This window comes from Andrographis paniculata, unplaced genomic scaffold (assembly GCF_009805555.1).
Source record: "Andrographis paniculata isolate CXL003 unplaced genomic scaffold, ASM980555v1 Contig77END, whole genome shotgun sequence".
Lineage (NCBI taxonomy): Eukaryota > Viridiplantae > Streptophyta > Magnoliopsida > Lamiales > Acanthaceae > Andrographis > Andrographis paniculata.
The window spans coordinates 3,362,653-3,385,113 of NW_026137614.1; the positions used below are offsets into that span (position 1 = coordinate 3,362,653).

The 22,461-nt window shown below is 29.3% G+C and overlaps 1 protein-coding gene and 1 pseudogene across 1 annotated transcript; both read right to left on the reverse strand.

The window, feature by feature from the left end:
- Positions 1 to 1,975: 1,975 nt before the first annotated feature.
- On the reverse strand, positions 1,976 to 6,028 carry LOC127239472 (probable CoA ligase CCL7). Its single transcript, XM_051257643.1, has 6 exons — positions 4,960 to 6,028; positions 4,053 to 4,242; positions 3,780 to 3,925; positions 2,669 to 2,736; positions 2,487 to 2,589; positions 1,976 to 2,351 (listed from the first exon to the last, which is right to left on the reverse strand). Exons 1-6 carry the CDS (start codon positions 5,974 to 5,976, stop codon positions 2,238 to 2,240), a joined length of 1,638 nt encoding a protein of 545 aa, XP_051113600.1. The 5' UTR covers positions 5,977 to 6,028; the 3' UTR covers positions 1,976 to 2,237.
- A 391-nt stretch (positions 6,029 to 6,419) lies between these two features.
- On the reverse strand, positions 6,420 to 22,461 carry LOC127239265 (uncharacterized; annotated as a pseudogene).

The following is a 22,461-nucleotide window of genomic DNA, read 5'->3' on the forward strand; positions in this document are numbered from 1 at the left end:
AATAAAAAATAAGTATTTTGTTTGATTTTATTTTATTTTTTGGTGAGGGGGATTGGAATAGTAAAAAAAAAAATCAAAATCACACAAACAAACACACCCTACATTTCATGAAATAATATATTTTCTATCTATGTTTTGATAATTTTTCAAATGTCGTCGAGATAGGTGACCCTCCTTAAAAATAGAATTAGATATTTCTTTTTTTTGATCGGATAAAATTAGATATTTACTTGGATGAAAAATTCTATAGAGGTCAAGATGTAAATGTTAGCATAACCACTATTTTGATGCTTTGGTATGGTAGAAATCTCAAAATTGAAATTCAAAATTTTATCGAAGTTATCCTGTGATGTTTTAGCTATTCTTTTTGTATGGGGATATCAAATGCTATATTCAATGCAAAACTCGAGTGATCTTTATCGTTCAAAATTATTTTGGAATATAGTCGAAGTATTAGTTTCTAGAGTAGATTGGAGTTTGTCAAATGTATATAAATAAAAAGCTAATTATGATACATGTAAGTTCTACGAGTTTTTAAAGAACTACATACATTCTAGTTTATCTTTTTATTGTTATCACCCAAAATAATAGTGTAACATCTCGGCCGGTAAGTCATAAAAATCGAATATGTTGGAACATAGACTGATCACATTGATCAACATAAATCCTTTCAGCATGTACAGAGGTTTATCCATTTTAAAATATTCTTAGACAAAACATGTTTAATTCTAGAGTTCTTTCAGTATTCATAGAAAATGATATACATATTGTTGATATAAGTAACCTAATCGATCCATTTAAGTTCTATTCATATTTCTTTTGCAAAACACACTGGATAAGTGTGTGTTGACATGTAAAACTAACTTACGAATCAAACATACTCAATTTGAAATACTTTCATGCTCTTGATAATAATTTTTTTGATAAACAATTTTTTTTTTTTTTTTTTTTTTTTTTTTTTTTTTTTATGTTTGTCATGTGAAACTCTAATTATTTTAGGATTATAAATAGACTTTGTACATAAATAGTTTTCCAATTTAAATTTTTTAATAGAAATAATCCTCCAATTTATATGTTCTCACATGTGATCATGCTGCCTGTATCACATAGTATAATATTTATTAATTTTTTTAAAAATGAAATAAAATAAATTGTATTTGCAACCTAATCGAAATTGGAATTTGTATACATCATGTACAACTACATTAATTATTTCTTTAATGTAAATTTATTTGTATGTATCATATAAAATACAGACATAACAAAACAAACGGTGGGGAGGGGGAGAAGGTATATTAATCCTTCTATCCATATTGTCATCTCATTTTATTATTTTTGTCTACCATCAAATCAATTGTTTCATTATCATAAATAGTAACCATGGTCCTTGTGTCATTGTAAACGGAAAATTGCAAAAAAATCACACATTTTTCGTTATCATTTTTATCCTATATTGCAAAATATATCCCACGTATTTGCAAAAGTCAGTTATTTCTATCTTTTGGCCGCGCGTGATCACGTGTAAAGGCGCGTGGTGTGAATGTCACGCGCGAAAAAAAAAAAAACATAAATAACAACTTTTATAAACATACGAGATATATTTTGTCAGCTAGATAAATATATGACAAAAATGATAATAGAGTATAAATGTGAGATATATTTTTTTTGCAATTTTCTCTCACTATAAAACTATTTTATTTTTATCATTATTATATAAAAATATCTTTATTTTTAAACCAAAATTAAAACACACATTCATATATATAAAAAAAAAAAAAAAAAAAGGAAAGACTTTTTAACATTATTTTATACCTGCAACTATTGAAATATCAAGGAATTAATATTACTTGATCCAAAATTCTAAAAAAAAAAAAAAAAAAAAAAAAAAAAGATATTTTATCTTAAAAATCTAAAATTTTACTATATGTATTCTTCAAATATTATTTTAATATAAAATTCAAGCCAAATTTTCGTCCCAACATTTTAAAATATGTATTTATAAAAATTTACATGTAATATGATATATTTTCTTTTAAAATAAAAATTACATTATATCGTTATGTACAAAAAGAGAAACAAAGACAAGCAAAAACATCCACAAATTTTCCATTTGGCAGGGCAACGCAGATTCAATTCGACATCACTCAATTAATTGCTTAAAACTAATGCAACATACCTTAGGTGGGTGCAGTCGAGCATCCCAAAATTCGCCAACGTAAGTCCAACAAACGGCCGTTTCATATTTTAGATCGAACCTTGTTAATAAGCTCCCGACGAAGAATTTTCCCCGACGCCGATTTCGGGACACTGCTAACGAACGTGACTCTTCTCAATCGTTTAAATGGGGCAACCTGTAATGTGGAAGATTCGACAAATACATACAAGTCACTCTAGAACGACAATAAATCGGCGAAAAGAGACATTGCATGAAAACAAGAAAATTAGGACAGAGCGAAACCACGAGGGATTCGAAAAGAAGGGAATACCTGCTCTGAAATGAACTTGATGACATCGAGTTCGGTAAGTGAGCTGTTAGGTGATAGAACAACATAAGCGACGGGAACTTCACCTGCTTCCGCATCTGGGAACCTACAATGGGAATAAAAATGATTTATATGTATGGAATGGCGAGGTATTTAATTATTGAAGGCTTTGTTAGAATGTTTACGGGATGACAACAGCGTCGAGTATCTCAGGGTGAGATATGAGCAGCCCTTCGAGTTCAGCTGGAGCGACCTGGAGAGAAAATGTTAAGCAATGATTATCGATAATATGTTTCACTTTGTGCCGGGCTCATATGTCTTTATAAGAGTGATATCCTCGAGATTGTTTGCTCGGGTGAAATATAACAATGTTTAAATAAGGGGACTGGTTATGGTGCTGATTAGGGCTATTCAGCATCATTCTAATTAGCCACAGTCGGTACATTGTAATAAAATAATATACACAACACATGGTTGCCATTGACACAGTATATGTTGTGCTTGATATTGGATGAAATCAATTGTGATTGTGTTGTGTGGACGGAAAAATTGTAAAAGATATTCTCTATGTATACTCAATTATAACTTTGTCCTTTAGTTATATTGCTGGAAAAATATATCATAAATGTTTGCAAAAATCGCCATTTTTGTCATTTAGCTGCGCATGGGACCACTGTTGTGTGAACATCACGGGTGCCCATAGCGACTTTTGCAAATTGGCAGAATATATTTTTCTACTGAAATAAATAAAGAACAAAAGTAGTAATTCAATATATATAGAAGATATTTTTTGCAATTTTCTCTGGTGTGGACTATTGACATGTGCTATCAACAATATATTGCATTATATTATACAACCTTAGTCCGGGCTAAGTATACCACTTTGTTTGAATAAAGAGACAAAGAAATAATAATATTTTAATGTTTTAATGTAAAAGTAAAGTAGATAAAAAAGTAAGATAGAGGTATTATAGAGAATTTATTAAAAAAATTATAAAAAAAGTGATGGCATAAATAAAAATATAATAACAAATTGGTTACTATATATAAAGTATAGATAATAAAATTGTTGATGAGCAAGGTGTTTACTATAAATGGATTGTGCATAAATTTAACGGACAGTAAAAAAATGAAAACATGGCATAATTATAGCATACGGATGGAGTATTAAAGTAAACTGGTGTTATTTGTTTATTAGCTATGTGTTGTACGCTATATTGAGGTACTATCAGCATCATGCAAAATATATTTGATTCAACACACTACCAAAAAGAAACCATTTTCAAAGGAACTTACTTGAAAACCTTTGTATTTGATCAACTCCTTAATACGGTCGACAACATACAGCTGACCATCGTCATCAAAGTATCCAAGATCTCCGGTGTGTACCCATCCCTGTTCGTCAATTGTTAGTTTTGTGGCCTGAATGTTGTTAAAGTAACCTGAATTGGGAAGTAGAAATCAATATTAGAATTGAATGAGAACATAGCCCGTCTCCGTTTCCCTGAAAAGCTCTAATAACTTGAAATGTGTAACCAACTACATCGTAAGTCCTAACTACAAATATACCTTTCATCATATTTGGCCCCCGGACCCAAATTTCCCCCATTTCTCCGGGAGGAAGTGGCTTTATTTTGTCTACACTAACAATTTGACACTCCACTCCAGGGACAAGCATTCCAGCCGAACCAGAGTGCCGAGGCCCGGTGTAGGGATTCTCTATAGAGATAATGCCACAAGTTTCCGTCATTCCATAGCCCTGAAATTATTTGGTTCACAGACAATTACATAACGTAAATATCGTATCTCATCTCGCAGTGTAATCACCAAGATAGTATTGTCAAAAAGTTTAGTACATCAGTTAATCCCTCCCTCAGGCTTCCTTTTGCCAAAGAAATGTGCAACTAAATCTTTCCCTGTATGCCGTCGCAGCAGTCAAGAGGAAAATTTCTGCTCTGTCTACATATTCACTTTTGGAAATTTTTGGCATTAACAGTAACTAATAACAATTTCATTTCACAAAATATCACGTCTAACTATTTTAACTTGTTACTATTTCCAAATTTTTCCGAAATTCTAAAACCCTCTATATAAACAGAGATATTTTGTTCAAAGATCGACATTTGATGTTCGGCCACTAAATTTCACAAGTAAAAACAACATCATATGTTTCATTGTAAGCCTCGTTGAAATCATCCAAGAAGTATCCCAAACGTTAACTAAAACAGACAATCAACAGCTGCAGCAGCAATTAATTAATTACAGAGGCACAAATGGATTGTTTCTCATACAAATATTCAAAGAGCCAACGCTGAATGTGCACAGTAATCAACAAGATTGACTTCCATTCACGACATTTACTGCCTAAATCAAGCACAATTAATCAAAATCAGTAAGTTCTTCAATTTTCATGTGGTAGGTAATCTACTGTTGAATGAAGAACTATCAATCGAATGCATCGAACGAAATTAATTACCTGACAAACAACAGCCTGTGGGAAATTCTTGGCACAATCCTGCATCAATTCCCTGCCGAGAGGGGCGGCGCCTGATCCTATCTGCTTTAACGACGAAAGGTCGTATTTGTTCACAGAACTGAGCTTTGCCAACGCAAGTATGATCGGCGGCACCACCCACAGATGCGTGATTCTGTGCTTCTCCACCGCCTTCAGAATCGATTCCAGATCGAACTTCGACATGGAGACGACGGCATTACCGCGCTGCAACTGAGCGTACAGAATAACAGCGAGGCCGAAGATGTGGAACATAGGGATAACGCAGAGGTACACGTTGTGCATCTCGCCGGCCATATCCTGGTCGGCGGAGACCATCAGCGCAGCGGCGATGAAATTCCGGTGGCTGAGCACCACGCCCTTGCTCGTTCCAGTCGTGCCGGACGAGTAGAGAAGCGCAGCAGTGTCGTCCTGCCTGATTCCATACGGATTGCTGTCCAAATCAAAGGATCCTCCGCTGTTTAGGAGCTCCGAGAACAGGATAATCGAGGGGATCCGTCCAATTTGAAGAACTGGCTTCTCCTCAGCGCCAAATAGAACGACCGGCAGCCCGAAATCCCTAACCTTCGGCAGCAAATCCTCGACGGTGAAGATAATCTTCGCGGTGGAATCCTCAATCTGTTTGGATAGCTCCGCGACGGTATAAATCGGATTAACGGTGGTAGCGACGGCGCCAACGGCGATAGCGGCGAAGAAGCAGATAGGGAAGTGGATGGAATTGGGGGAGAATATGAGAACGACGTCGTTTTTGGCGAGGCCAAGGTGGAGCAAGCCATTGGCGACTCTGGAAACGGCGGACTTGAATTGACGGAAGGTGAGGGTTTCGCCGGTGTGGTAATCGATGAGAGCAGGTTTGTGAGGGAAAGACGAAACGTTCCTGAAGAGAAAGGAGAGGAGAGAAAGGTGAGGGGCGTCGGGAGCAGTAAATGGAGGCCTCAAGGATCTGAAGATGCCGTCGAGGCCATAACCAGAGTTCGCCATGGATGCAGTAGTTTCAAAGGTTTTCTTCCCTCGGTTATGTAGAAATACGTGGGACTGTTAATTTGTTTACTAATTAAACTAATCATGGTAGGTATAATAATGCTGACAGTAGAATACATTTTGGTCACCATAGTAGGTATAAATTGATTGTAGTCCGAACATAGTAAATAAAATGCGGAAGTGGAAGTATGTAAAATAATTTTACCATTTTTATTTTTTAGGTAACAAGCAATGAATAATTTCTGAAAAATTAGAGGTATTTTGTTATTTATATATGAATTATTTTTATTATAATAGAAAAAAAATATTTTTTTGAATGTGACATAAAAATGATAAAAAATAGTATATTAAATTGGAATGTATAAAATGTTACTCTCTCCGTCCCGGCTTCGGGGTCCCTTTTACTGCAGACACGAAAATTTAAGAGATGTATATGTTGGATCCTAAAATTCGGAGGTTCCAAGATAGTTCGTTGATTTATCGGTGTGGGTTCCGGAAGTACTCCAAGTAGCCTGTTCGTCGTCGGATTTGGGGCGGCTCCTTCGGTGAAGCCTGCACGGCTTCGATCTTAAACGAGGCTTCAAGTCTAAACGACCGATTACGATGGATTTAAACTAGCATCTACTAAAATTCGGATAAATCTACTGGAAAGAAGATAAAAACATATTGCAAGAAACATAAAAACATGTAATTCGAATTAAAATGCATAAACAAGAACTAAAACATAAAAAAGAAATATAGAAATATACAAGTTCATCTTGTTGTGCGCGTGTGATATGTTTTTTCTAGTTTTAATTTTAAAATAGAATAACCGTTTCTTTTAATTTTAAGATAGAATAATCATTTCTTCCACTAGAATGAACAGTTCCAGTTATTACTCCACCATTCTCAATCACCTAGTAACCTCCCTCCAACGGTCCGGTAACCTTCTTCCACTACCTCCAACTGTCTGGTACCCTCTTTCCATCAGTTTCTGGTAACCTCCTTCCATAATCTCAGTAGCATAATCAAAATGACAAATATTTGAGAAAATTGCAAAAAATGTCTGTACGTAAGTTCAATTATCATTTTCGGACACATTTTTTTAACTTTCGCATTTTAGGACAATATGTGTATTCCGGATATGATTTTTACCCTCCGACGTCAGAAAAACGCACGTGACCATCACATGCACCTACATGGCATTACCCGTGCAAACGTGGATTTTGTCGGTGGTTTGATGTCGCCTGCGTGGACTTCGGATAAGTGATGTGGAATTTCAACTTATTTAAAAAATATATAAAAAAAAATTTAAAAAATCAAGTTGGTCCATTCAGGCCAAATTGAAAATTTTAAATTTTCTTTATATATTATTTTTTAAATAAGTCGAAATTCCACATCACTCCTCCAACATCCACGCAGGCAACAACACACTACCGACGAAGTCCACATTTGCACCGGTAATGCCACGTAGACGCACGTGATTGTCATGTGTGTTTTTCTGGCGCCGGAGGGTAAAAATCATATCTAGAGTACACATATTGTTCTAAAATGCAAAAGTGGAAAAAAAGTATCCGAAAATGATAATTGAATCTACATACGGGACATTTTTTCAATTTTCCCAAATATTTGTCATTTTGATTATGCTACTGAGCAAAATGAATTACATTATCCAATTATTCACCGAACCCAAGTCTCACAACCATATTATTTGGTCTGGGCATGTGGTGCACGCCTATGATCTACTGACATTTATATGTCTGATAATCATTATATAGTTCATATGCATTTCAACTCAACGAATAATCGATTTCGAAAATTATGAATTTAATTCATAAATTAAATTTTATTTATTAAATAAATAATCGATTAATAACTCATTATTCAACATGTGCATCAATCGACGACGACAACTAACGGCAATCAACGGCCTGGACAGCAACGGCAGTGCAGCGAACTCCAATGGACAACGCCGAACAGTGACGGTGAGCGGCGGTGGAACTCCTCTCGTAGAACTTCGGTCACTTTCTCCATACCCGAAATAGCTTCGATCTTGTCGATTCTTACACCAATCTTTATCAATCTAACTTTCTCTGACGAAAGGACAACAAATTAAGACTCAGATGCATGGTGCAAAGTGACCCGAGGTAAATAAATACTAGAACTTTTCTACTATCTTTTTTCCATACGGGCAAGAGAGGCCCCCCTTCCGCACCTACCCCTCCCCTATTTCATTAGAGGTTTATTATTATTATTATTATTATTATTAATTTTTCAATATATAGAAATCTTTGAAATTAATAAAAAGATAATACTTTATCCATCCCGCAAAAAGGTTATTTAATTTTTGCGTCATTGTACTTAAGATAAAAAAAATATCTTTATATTTGAACAATTTACTCGATAAATATTATTGTATTTCTATAATAAAAGACTAATAAACATATTTTTGTTTTTTTCTCTTGATTTTTACTATGTACTAATATAAAAATTAATATTCAAACATACAAAAAAGTCATGACAACCTTATTGCGGGGGGAGGGAGTATAAATACAAATTCAAAGTGTTGAATTTTTTTAATAAGTACTTATATTAATTTTTATTTTTAAAAATTACAAAAATAAATATTTATAATATATATAGTCATTGATATAGTTTTAATTTATTATTGTGTAATAAAATTAAAAAAAATTATTATTTTATAAATTAAAAAATATTTTCTATATTTTTTTTAAAAAAAAAAAAAAAAAGAAAAAAAGATTTGCCCTCCTCTAATTTGATCCTGGTTCGGCCGTGCCTTTTTCAATGCTTTGACGGGAGGTAATATTATCTCCTCCTATTTTCAGGAACAAAATTAGATGAATCATAATAGTCATAATAATAATAATAATAAATAAAAGAGAGAACTATAATTAATTTATTTGGTGAGGGAGTAATTTCAGAGGACAGCAGTATTCCCTTTTGTCCGCCATGATCCATTTTTTTTTATTTTATATGTTCTATAAAAGATAGTAATTTTATCAATTTTAAATATATTGAACAAATATAAATCAATTTAATTAAACTTTTAACATCTTAGAGGCATGACACATTAAAAACCTCTTTATTTTTATCTCTTTCCTCAATTAACATAATTTTTTTTCTATATTTAAAATTCTTCATTTTTTTATAAAACTAATTTATGGTAATGATAAATAAATAAAAATAAATATTTTTTATTCATTTGTATTATATAAAATTTTATTATGTACGGAATGATATCCATATTGCATATATTTTTTTTTGAGATATAATCTTAAAATTCTTTAAAATACCAATAATATTATTCATATAAAAAATAATAAACTAATATCATAACTTATTATTAATAACTTACTATTAGACCATCCGTAAGGGTATCTCCACTACTTTTTCTTATCCACGTCACTTTCTCTCTATGTCACGTTAGCGGAGATACTCTCTCCTATTTTATATTCACAACAAAGATACTCAACCTAATTTTTTAATAAATTTTTATTTTCATATTATATATATCATTTTTTTAATTATAGTTTTAATTTGTAGTATTAATTATTTATTTAATTATTATACTATATTATATTATTATTTGTCAATATTTCGATTTATTAAAAAGTTATGAGAAAAAAGTTATATTATTTATTATTTAATTAAATTTAGTTTTAATTTATTTTTAAATTTTAATTTTAATATCAAATTTGTATTTTTATTGTTATAATTATTATTGGTTAATTAAAAAAATATAAAAATAATAATTACAATAGAAATATTTAAAATTAAAATAAGAACAAATAACTTAATTATTCATCGAACCAAATTTTTGCCATATGTTTTCAATCAAATATGCTTTGAGTTGTTGATGTGCTCCTCTGTCTCGAAGTCCCATTCTATTTTTTAGAAACTCAATCATTCCAACATGCCTATCTGCAGAATATTTCTGACTTGAACCACTTAAATTCTCAGTCTCCACTTGTTCGAATTGAGATATATCATAATAATGTATATATGTATCTCTTTCATCTTCAACCATTATATTATGCAAAATGATACATATCTTCATTATCTTACCAATCAAATCAATATCCCAAATGAGTAACGGACGTCGAATAATAGCGAATCGAGCTTGCAAAACACCGAAAGTACGTTCTACATCCTTTCGAGCAGCTTCTTGACGTTGTGCAAATAATTGCATCTTAGATCCTTGAGGCAGACGAATAGATTGAATAAATGTCGCCCATGGAGGATATTTTCCATCCGTAAGATAATACCCAATATTATATTGGTGATTATTGACAATAAAACTTACTTCTTGGACTTTTACCATTAAACAAGAAATTAAAAATCGGAGATTGATCAAGTACATTAATATCATTGCATGTATCTGGTGCTCCGAAAAAGGAATGTCAAATCCATAGATCATACGATACCACAGCTTCTAATACGATAGTTGGTTTGCCATGATCTCTATGTGAAAATTGGCTTTTCCAAGCAACTGGAAAATTTTTCCATTCCCAGTGCATACAATCAGTACTTCCCATCATTCATGGAAAACCACGTTCTTCTGCAACATACAACAATCGTTGTAGGTCTGTTGCATTTGGCCTTTTTAAATATTCCTTACCGAATATTGAAATGACTCATTCAACAAAATTTTTTACACACGTTCTTGCTGTACTCTCTCCAATACGGATATAGTCATCTACAACATCAGCAGCTATTCCAAAAGCCAACACACGCAAAGCAGCCGTGCATTTTTGTAATGACGATAAACCAAGCCTTCCCGTTACATCTCGACGTTGTTGGAAGAACTCATTTTCTGTTGTTAAACGATCTACAATGCGCATAAAGACATGTCTCCTCATTCGAAATCTACGATGAAATTGAAAATTTTTATAGACAGGATTTTCAGAAAAATAATCGTTGAACAAACGATTGTGACCTTCTTCACGATTTCTCTCAATGTATATTCTTCGGCGTGATTGATTTTCCTCTCGTGGTTAGTGATAACATCTTGAATACTCAAAATTTTCAAACATCTGTCCCAAATTTCTACGCTTCATCGTATTCTTCTATTCCTCCACACTACTATTATCCTCAAAATTTTCAACCTTTTGTAGGTTCATCATATCCTCAAAATTTTCAATCATATGGAGGTTCTTTTAATGCTCAAAATTTCCAATCATTTCAAGGTCCATTTCATCCCCCATTGATGGGTTTTACGCAAAATATACAAATGGAAAGTATTCCTGAATTTTGCACACAAACCAATCAACAAGATGAAGATGACGTACAAATAATTGCTCAAACAATAGAGACCAAAAGAAAGTGGACTCGTGAAAAAGATTTGCTTCTTATTAATGGATGGCTTAACACAAGCAAAGATGCACTCATAAGCATTGATAAAAAAAAGGTACTACTTTTTGGAAAAAAATTTCTCAATATTTTAATGATAACAAATTTGAAGCAAGGGGTGTCAAAAAGTGTAAACCAATGCAAGAATCGTTGACAAAAAATAAATAAAGCCGTTTCAAAATTTGTTGGGTGTTTTCAACAAGCTAACCAACAAAATATGAACGGAAAATCTTTTGATGATGTCTTGAATAAGGCACATCAAATATATTCTGCATATTGTAAGAAAACATTTATTTATGAACATGTTTGGCGTGAATTAAAACTTGAGCCAAAATGGAGTACCAGTCATCGTGGTACAAATGTTGTCAATGAACCATCTTATGACAGTGGAGTTGGCCCGAAGAGAACTAAAATTAATGAAGATGGTGGATACTCGTCTAATTCAAATCCAACAACACCACATAGTGATGGAGTAGAAGAATCTCCCTCAATTTGTCCTCCGGGTGTGAAAGCGTATAAAAATAAAGGCAAACGGGCACTGAAGAAATCTTCAAATTCACTTTCCTCTAATGATTTTGAAAAACTGCAAGCTCAAAGTAAAGAAGTTGCATCACAATTTGCTCGCATGGCACAACCGAAGGAATAAAAAATTCAAAAGCAATGAGCGTATTGCAAAAATGCAACTTTATCGAACACTAGTGGAGAAATATAATTTGACAGAGCATGATCTATTTGTTAAGGCTAAATTGTTCGAAAAGTTGTTTTAAATATTGTTTAAATTATATGTATTTTATTCTATGTTATTCAAATTATCTTGTTTTTTATTTTATATTAATATCTTATTATTAATTATGTATGTATAATTAATTATAAACTAAATATATTTATTGTTTAATATAATTTTATATTATTTAATTGCTCTAAAATTTATAATTATATTTTATTTAATAAATTAAATTAAATTTACTAATATTAATTTGTTCAATATAATTATATAATATTTGTATTTATATATGTTAAATTTTAAACTGATAAAATATATTCAATATTGGTATCATTTTATAGAATACAAAATATTATGAACTATACAAAATTTAAATATAACAATAAATTTAATATTAATATAAATTAAAAAAAAAAAACAAAATGTATATAATATATATCATATATATACATATATACAATAAGTGTGGTAATGGAATAAAAGCTTCCCCGCATCTCTGCAGAGATGCTAGGAAACAATGAATTTGTCATTTTTTTTAGATGCTGGGAAGCAATGAATTTGTTATTTTTATTTTTATTTTTATTTTTTTTAATTATGACGTGACGCATCTAAAAAATCTATATATTAAAAAACAAATTTTACTTTAGGTGTGTCTCTTTGAATGGAAATACAAATCATGACAATTCAATGCATCCGTTTATGATAAAACAATATTATTTTTATTTCAAACTTTGCGTAATATTTGGTTTTTGTGATAAAGAATTTATGTGTAGTATTAAGTACGATAAATAACTAAATGATATTATAGGAGAAGAAATATATATATATTTTTTTATTTGTTTGACGTAATAAGATAAAATATAATGTATATATATTAAAAATTAAGTATAATTAATTATTTTTTACTTCAAAAATATTGCAGGATGTTTAGATAAAAATAATAATAATAATAATTATATTTACAAAATATTATTTTTAGAATAGAAAATTTATATAATAATTTTATTTAAATCAAAATTCATATAAAAAATATAAACTCAAATTAAAACCCAACAAATGCTTATTGTATGTTTAAAATGTATAAATATTTTTGATCATTTGTGTGCAAATATTATACTTTGTGCTTAATGGGCTTGACTAGAGTTTGGGCTTATAGAAATTGTCCACTTCTGTCAAATTGCTAGAGGAAGGAATGCAATTTGTTCGAGCAATATTTTCAAATTTCACTAAAGAAATCTTAATGCCAAAGAATCAAAACTCTATTGTAAAACATTTGTAAATTTATTTGTAAAGAGATATATATATATATTATTCATGAAAAAAAAAAAAAAAAAAATTATGTGTTCATTTTGACAATATTAATGATAAATAAAAGCATTCATTCAATGAAACGTTTTACGGAAAAAGGTTAATTCACACGTTAATAGATCATTTTGATTTTGTCATTTTAATACCTTATGTATTTTGATAATATTAATTGAAAAAAGTGTGTAATTTTTTTTTTTTTTTTTTTTTTTTTTTTTTTTTAAAGGTGAAGATACTCAAAAATTACACTACTATATTCGTACAAGTTTATGCATGAATCGAGCATGAGCTGGATTAAATGAAATGAAAAATTCTTATGCTTGAGTTTGACTTGTTTGTTATTATAATTGAATCAAGCTCAACTCACAAGCTACTAATTTTTATAGTAGTTTCTCATACGTTTTGTATCGAATAATCGGTTAAATAAATTAATCAATAGAATTAATTATTGAAGCATAAACGCCTATACTAATGTTCATAACAAGACTATGCAAAAATCCAAAGTAAAAAAACAGCACCGATGACATAAAAAATCAAAAATGACCTGTCAAAAAATAAAATAAAATAAAATCAACGCTTTAAACGATCAATTTATGCCCAAAAAACTTTTGTGGGCCATCTATTATCCACTAAAATTCAAAGGAAGACACCAGCGGCGCAATAAGAAAGATATGTCCGGGTCACTTCCAACCAAAATAGCATAGTCAACAAGCCCATGTCAGGTCAAAATCATGATTGGAAGGCGGGAAAATATGGTAAGTGGAATCAAGAAGTGAAAGTTAAGAAAATTATGGAATAAATAATAGAGATGAACAATAAATATTATTTCATCTTTTACCGTCCAATCTAGTGTATTCTTATAAAATTTACTTTTCGTCCTGGTTCATTAATTACGGTTACTTCAGTTATAAATTTATTGCAAATTTTGTCAATCGCGAGAAAAGCTCAGATACTTTATTGAGGTCAGGAGACCCGTTCAATATCGATTTTTAGCGACAACACTAATAATATATTTGTCTTTGAAGGAGCAAAAATGGTTTGGGACGAACAATACACTACGGACATAAATCTGTTGGATAGGATAGATGATAGAGAAGAATTGCAAAAGAAAAATACCAAGTGTTGTTGCGTGTGATCTTTTTGATAGGAGACTTTTCTCATTCATCTCTTATGAATTAAGATATATTTAGATATATTCCCCACGAGACTTTCTAGATATATGACTCTTGAACATAGATTAATTGTCATATTAATCACTATGAAAATTACAAATTAAATTTTCAACACCCTCTCTTAATTTGTAAATTTCAATTGTTGTTTATGCTTCTGCATCTTCTTCGCACCAAGTGATTTGGTGAGAATATTAGCCCGTTGTTCACTTGAATTGATAAACTCAATGCTTGTTTCTCATTTTGTCATAAGTTTTTGAATGAAATTATGGCGCAATTCAATATGTTTTGAGCGAGCATGAATCATAGGATTCTTAGTCAGTGAAATAGCTGAATTATTTTCACAGAAGATTGTTGTTGCATGTTTTTGCTTAAACTACAAATCATCCAGCATTCTCCTAAGCCACATTCATTCACAGGTTGTTTCAGTAATAGTACTCGGCTTCAGTAGATGATAGTGTTACTATTCTTTGTTTCCTTGAACACTAGAATATTGACGATTTCCAAAGATAAAATATATAGCCCTTGGTAATCTTTCTATTATCAATCTAGCCAACCCAATCACTATCAACATATCCAATCAAATTGTAATAATTTTATTTTTCATACACAATACCAAGCTTTCTGGTTCCTTGAAGATAGCACATAATTCTTTTTGTAGATGCAAAAATGAGTTCTTCTCGGATCACTCATGTACTTGGACAACACACTAACTGCAAAGACGATATTTGCCATCGTGTCAGTTAAATAGGTGAAAAAACTCACTAAACTTCGAAAGAGATAAAATTCACTTTTTCTGAGTCATTTAATTGCTAGAGTTTTTCATTTGCAAGTAGTCATGTGAAATCTTTTCAAAATATTATGAGCGTATTTTTCTTGTGAGAGAAAAATTAATCCTTCGCTTTTGCTTCACTTACATTCCCAAAAAATACTATATTGTACCCAAATCTGTCATCTCAAATTTCATCTTTATCTTTTGCCTAAAATTCTCCAACAATAATTTGTTAGTTTTGAAATAAATCAAATCATCAACTATAAACAAATGACAAAAAATCACTCAATTCTTTCTTGATATAGAGTGAAGACTCATTTCTACCTTTCTGAAAATTGCAACTTGCAAAGTAACTATTAATTTTATTGTTCCAGGCTCGCAGAACTTGCTTTAGTCCACATAAAGTCTTTTGAAGTCGGTTGACTTTCTTCTTCTCCATTTCATGACAAATCCTTGCGAATGCTTTACATAAACCTGTTTCTCCAGTTCTCCATTTAGGAAAGTAGATTTTACATCTTTATGGTACATTTTGGTGAGACTTTATTGAAACAAAAATCTTTGATTGGAAGGCCTGCTCAAGGGACTGGTTTTGTGCTCTTTCAATCATTTGTTCATGAACCTAAAGCAAGCTCATCAACTCATGAAATGACATTTCGGACAAATCTTTGAATTCTTCTATGACAACAACACAATGGTCGAATTTTTAGGGTAAATTTATGAGAATCTTCTCGATTATCTTCTTGCTTTGGATGTTTTTTCCCATGCTTTTAATGTAATTCACAATGTCAACGGTTCTTGTAAAAAATTTAGCTATATTTTCACTCTCTTTCTTCGCCAAATTGTCGAAATTCCTCCATAAAGATTGAAAGTGTATAGAAATAACTCTATCATTTCCATGAAACTCTTCTTTCAGCACGTCTCATGCATCTTTTTCCTTCTTTTTATTAAAAATCCGTGGATGGATTGTCTTACCCACTCTTTGCTTGATATAGCGAAGTGCACTGCAATAATTTTTCTTCTTATTATTATTTTTTGTACTATTTTTGTTGAACATTAGTTCAGACTGTAGACATACTTTCTACATGTGGTTCTTTGAATCCTTTTGCTACAATATCCCATAGATCATGTGAAATGAAGAAGTTTTCCATTTTACTACTCCAATAATTGTAACGATCTCCTTCAAAGATTGAAACTTCACTCAGGAAATATTTAAACAAGGTGGTTACCGTAGAACTCAACATTGTTTAACAACTCTGATACAAAATTTATTGGGTAGGATAGATGGTCGAGAAAAATTGCAAAAGAAAATTACCAAGTGTTGTTGCTTGTAATATTTTTTATAGTACTTTTTTTTTTTTTTTTTTTTTCATTCACCTCGCATAAATTAAGATACATATAGATATATGCCCCAAGAGACTTTTCTAAATATATACCCTTGAACTATACGGAATGACTCTTGAAATGCATATCATTATTTTAGTGTTTTATTATTTTATAGGTACTAGAGTATAGATTGATTATCATATTAATTATTTTGAAAATTACAAATTAGTTTTTCAACAAAATCATTTTCCCCAATGGGGAGACAACCTTGTAATTCTAAACTTGCTTATAGGGCTTCTAATTGCCCATGTTATGCAAATAATGAATATTTCACTTTGTATATTTTGACAAGACCAAACGATCATGTATTCTTTTGAAGAACCTATAGAGAATCCTATGAGATTGTACCTTAGAATTGGGACACACATATAATATATAATCATTGGACCATCCAGATCATGGGTGGCTCTTAGCAGAACTAGAGTGAACAATTGCTCATGACTCAAAATTTAAGATGGTCTATATTTGAAAATTTTAATTTATTATTAAATTTTAAATTTTATTATATATATCATAATTACTCAATTTAATTTTAATTCTAAAATTTTAAAGCTTAATCAAATATTTTTTCAAACACTTATATTTTCTTCTTAATCATATCTATCCATCTTTCTAAATTGCAAATCTAATTGTCGTCCATCCACCATAAATTTTGTAACAAATGATATATTTAGATTTCATAGTTATTATTATTATTATTATTATTATTATTATTATTATTATTTGTATTTGTGTTATTATTATTATTGAATTATTATTTTTATAATGGTTGATTTTTTAATTTATTTTCGATTGATGATATATTTTGTAACTGTGGCCGTATATTGAATATATAATTAAAATAATTTTTATTTTTTTAAATTTATTATTATATTTATTGGTGATATTATTTTAAAAATATATTTATCGTATATTTACGGGGCCTACAATTTAGCTTTTGCTCAGGGTCCTATAAAAGTTCGAGACTGTCCTGATACATACTAATACGTAAAATTTTCATAAATAGACGAATATGATGGCATGTAATCAATCAGCAATCCCCATTAGTTTCGTTTTAGCCATTATTGATTATATGGTTTTCTTGATTTAAGCATGAAGCTCTATTATGTAATTTCTTTGTACTTCCTGATCGATCAGAGGAATAATGATACACACTCCGTGTCATTGAAAGGTTATCATTTTTTATTTTTGTCTGTCCCAAAATAAGATTATCGTTTCCTAATTTAGTAATTGTACTACCTAACTAACATAATAAATAACTTTTCAACTTACAATATATTACACAAATGCTATTACTTTTATATTGTACCATACTAATAGGAGTATTTTTATCTTTTTTTACTACAATCCAATATAATACTAATATTCAAAAATTTACATAAAAAATCAAATGTCACATTTCCAATTCGACGAAGGGAATATATTATTCTGGACTCAATTATTTTATATAATAATAATAATAATAATAATAATAATTACGCATGATATAAGTATGACTAAAGTTTAAGGAGCAGGTTGCGTGTATGAAATTTTTTAAAATTTTCTTGAAACCTAACAATTGAATAGTAGTCATTGCTCTATTTTTCATGTAAAATAGGAAATTACATATGTAGAATACAGTGCCATTCAGCTACATCGATTATTATTATTGGTAAATTTCAGCTTATATATATATACACATACTCAAAAACCCTCATTTTAAAAAAAAAATTAAAAAAAAAATAAAATAAAATAAAGACAAAACCCTAGTTGAGTTTGACCATGGATTTGTACAAACAATAATGTTCTTATTGCAGTGTTAGAAACAAATTAAACTCAAAGCAAATTAAATAATTAATTGAAGAAAAACATGAATTGCATATTAATTATATATATGTAGATTGGGATGAGTGTCTTTGACTGTGTTGATATTGTTGTTCCCAATCTCTGCCTTTCTCAGTCCTAACTCAGAGTCAGTCATTCACTCACCATCAATTTTACATAGATAGATAGATAGATAGAGACAAATTAAAATACACACATAATAAAACAAAAAAAACAGGACAAAATTAAAGCTTGTTGACTCTGAAACCTGTGAGAACTGTCCACTTTTTTATATTCTTGGATTTAAATTATAAAAAATAAAAATAAAATTATTTTCTGAAAAAAGTTAAAAAAAAAAAGAAAAAAAAAAAAAAGACAATATTCTGAGTGAGCCCTTTTGATTTTGATTCATTTCTGTGTTTTCTTAAACATATATGAATTGAGAAGAGTGGTCGAAAACTTACATACATACATACATATATATATATATAAATATATATAAATCTAGACCATACCCCAATTAACCTGTCTGGTTCTGACACGATTTGGATTATTATATATAACAAGTTTTATTTATTTTATTTTTTATTTTATATATATATGTATTTTAATATTTATTGTCCATGTGGAGGCGCAATTTTAGGGAGCATGAGATCTGATCTGGATGATATCTAAATTTTTTATTCGATGGATCGATGGGTTTGATTCGATGACAAAATATTATGCTTCTTTGTTTAGGCAAAGCTCTCTTCAAAAGTTGCCAACTTTTCTAGTCCTTTTCACAACAAATAATTATATAATAAACAATCATTTAAATTTAAATAATCAAACTTGGTTTTTTATTTTTTTATTTTTTATTTTTGCAATTTATTTCTTCGTTTTTCTCACTCTCACTCCTTTTTGACCTTTCAGACACGACATTCCTCGAAAACCTTCTGATCTCTTACTGTCGTGCTGATAATATATATATATATATATATAAATAAATAAATAAATAAAAAAAGATAACTTCAAGATTTTTCTATTTAGGTTTTTATAAATATATATATATAGTAGAAATTTATGTGGGATTTTTCTAATATGTTAAAGAAAATAATTTAAGGGAGAGGGAGGAAGAGGATAATGTAGTTATTTATCCTATTAATTAATTAATACAATAATTATAGAAATGTTTTTAGTACTACCTCTGTCCCACGTACCGTGTATGTTACATTGTAGATACGGTATTTTAGAAGGGGTATAATTAATAAATAATTAAGAATGTATTGGTAAAAATAATTATCTTATACTATAAATAATCATAAATTAAGGTTAAGATAACTAATTAGTTTAATTAAAATTTAGAAAAAATAAAATTAAAAAGTTTAAAATAAGATTAAAGTGTATAATCAATTTCCAAAAAAAGAAAGTGACATAATACGTGGGACGGACAAAAACGACAACGTGAATATAGTACGTAAAACAGAAAAGAGTATTAATTAATTAATTAATTAATGAGTTGCTTGCTTGCGTTGGCTGTCTAAAAAAAAGGAGTGGCAGTGGCGCATGTGGTGACGTCATATGGGGTCGATCTTGAAATAATACACAAATTTGGAGCTTATGATGTCATGTGTGCTTTCCCTATAATGATTCTGATCTCCATATTTTCTAAGTCTTTAATCTTAATTTGTCTCATCTTATCTATAAAAGTTGTACTTTAAATTCTACAACAATTTCAATTTTCTTTATCGATAATGATTTTTTAGTTTGTTTGTTTGTTTGTTTAAAATGTACTTTGTTCGTATATATGTTTTGGAAAATGTTATGCTCCCTGTTCAAGTAAAAAATATACATTTATTTTTAGCGCGAAATTTAAATAATAATATTATCTTCTTTCCATAATAAAGTATTAATTTTTTCATTTTAATTCGTCCCATAATAAAGTATCCATTTTATTTTTTTAGTAACTGTACTATCCACCTAACATTACAAATACCCTTGCAACTTACAATATATTACACAAATATCATTATATTTATATCACACATGCTAATAAGGTTATTATAGTCATTTCTACTATATTCCTACTATATCCCAATATAATACTAATATTTCTAAAATTACGTGCAAAAAGAAAATTGATATTTACTTATGGGACGGAAGGAGTAGTATTTTAATTATAATGGATAGATAAAAGTAGTGTAATGACATTTTTGCCTTTACTTTTTGGGTATAAAAGTAATGATGTGATGTAAAGTAGAGGTATTTGTGGAAAATATGGGGTATTAATGAAATATTTACTTTGTAATTGGACGTCTCAAAATAGAAATATGTATACTTTATAGCTGGAATGAGAGAGTAATATTTTGGATTGTTTTAACAATTTTTAAAATTTTCGATCGATAAATATGTCTGGGATATCATGACATAAATAGAAAATACTATTTTCGTCCAACTCTAAGGGTCTCATTTAGTTTTTGCGGGTTGATCTTTAAATATTAATTATTATATGAAACATAATACAAATTAAGGAAAAATGACAAAAATAATTATATTATTGTCTTATAATAATATTATAATGAAATTTATGAAAAAAATATACAAATATAAAAATATTTTTTAATGTTAAGTAGAATGATGAAAAAGGTAAATGAGACCCTTAGAGCCGGACGAAGAGAATATATTTTAATATAATATCTTAAATAAAAATATAGGGCGTGTTTATTTGTAAAATTTTGGTTTTTTTATTTGATTTTGAACAGTAAAATTTTGGATTGAAATAGTTGTTTGATGTGATATAAATATGTATTAACGTGATATTTTGAATGTAGAATTTAATTTTAATGCAATATAATAAATAAAATAATAAATGTTTAATTTAATATTTTTAAAAGAAAAAAAAATAGTAAAATAAGTGAAAATTTGTACAAGTAAGCACACCCTACATTTTTTGTATTGTCATATAAAAAAAAAAAAAAGATATTTACGTGTATCTTTTTACGAGTTCATTTCTTCTGTCATTGAAATGGGTTCAATTTTTTTTTATATACAAGTTTTAATATCTGTATTTTTTAACATTTTACACTAAAAAATACAAAAAGTAATTATAATTTTTAATAAAATAATTTTTTTTTTTTATATATATATAATAGCCTAAAAATAAAAGTAAACATAGATGATAGATGAAAGATTATGTATATTTTTTTATTCTAAAAAATAAAAGATAATAAAAACACATATTCACATTAAAATAGCTGAAAAAAGGTCATAAATAGTAATAATGAATATGGATTTGAAAACACAAATAAACAAAATTAAATGTTTATTTATGTTTTTTTTTTTTTTTTTTCATCATTTACCATAATTTATCTTTCTAAAAAACTGCAACATTCAAAACTTATGTATTTGTTATTTAAAATATATTTTTTGAAATAAAATAAATAAAATGATTATAGATAACATTTTCTTAATATATATATATATACATATATAGTGACGTAACTGGCTTTTAGATTTTGTGGGACAAACTTGTTCTGTTAATTTATTTTTTTAATTTTTTCACTATTCTATTTCATTTTCAACGTATTTCGGACGGTTAATTTTTTATTTTTTTATTTAATCAGGTATTTGGCTTCTTTTTTTTTTTTTTTTTTTTTTGTATGAAAAAAAATTGTATGAATCAACTTGTTGATTTATTTTTAGGCTTAGTCTGAGTTACTCTATTTCATTTGATTTTTCTTCGACACTACAGTGATCATAAAAAAGAAAAAAATAATTAAAAAGAAAAACAAAAGAGTAAGTAATTTAAATTGATGGGCAAAATTACATAATTGATTTTTTTTAATATTTTTTATTAAAAAAAAATGGCTTTTGGAGGCAGATGACCCTACCTCGTCCGTCACTCTATACGAGGTTTGGGAGCTAAGAGCATCTGCAACCACGCTGTATTTATGGCATTTCAACACCATTTCTGCCGCCACGCTGCTCCAATCCAATGCCAT

Bases quoted from the DNA above. Each gene is read 5' to 3' on its own strand.
- LOC127239472 (XM_051257643.1), bottom strand. From the start codon at position 5,976: ATGGCGAACTCTGGTTATGGCCTCGACGGCATCTTCAGATCCTTGAGG. The intron at 3,926-4,052 runs GTATATTTGTAG...TTCCCAATTCAG, and splicing joins GGGGCCAAATATGATGAAAG to GTTACTTTAACAACATTCAG. The intron at 2,590-2,668 runs GTAAACATTCTA...TTCCCATTGTAG, and splicing joins CTCGACGCTGTTGTCATCCC to GTTCCCAGATGCGGAAGCAG.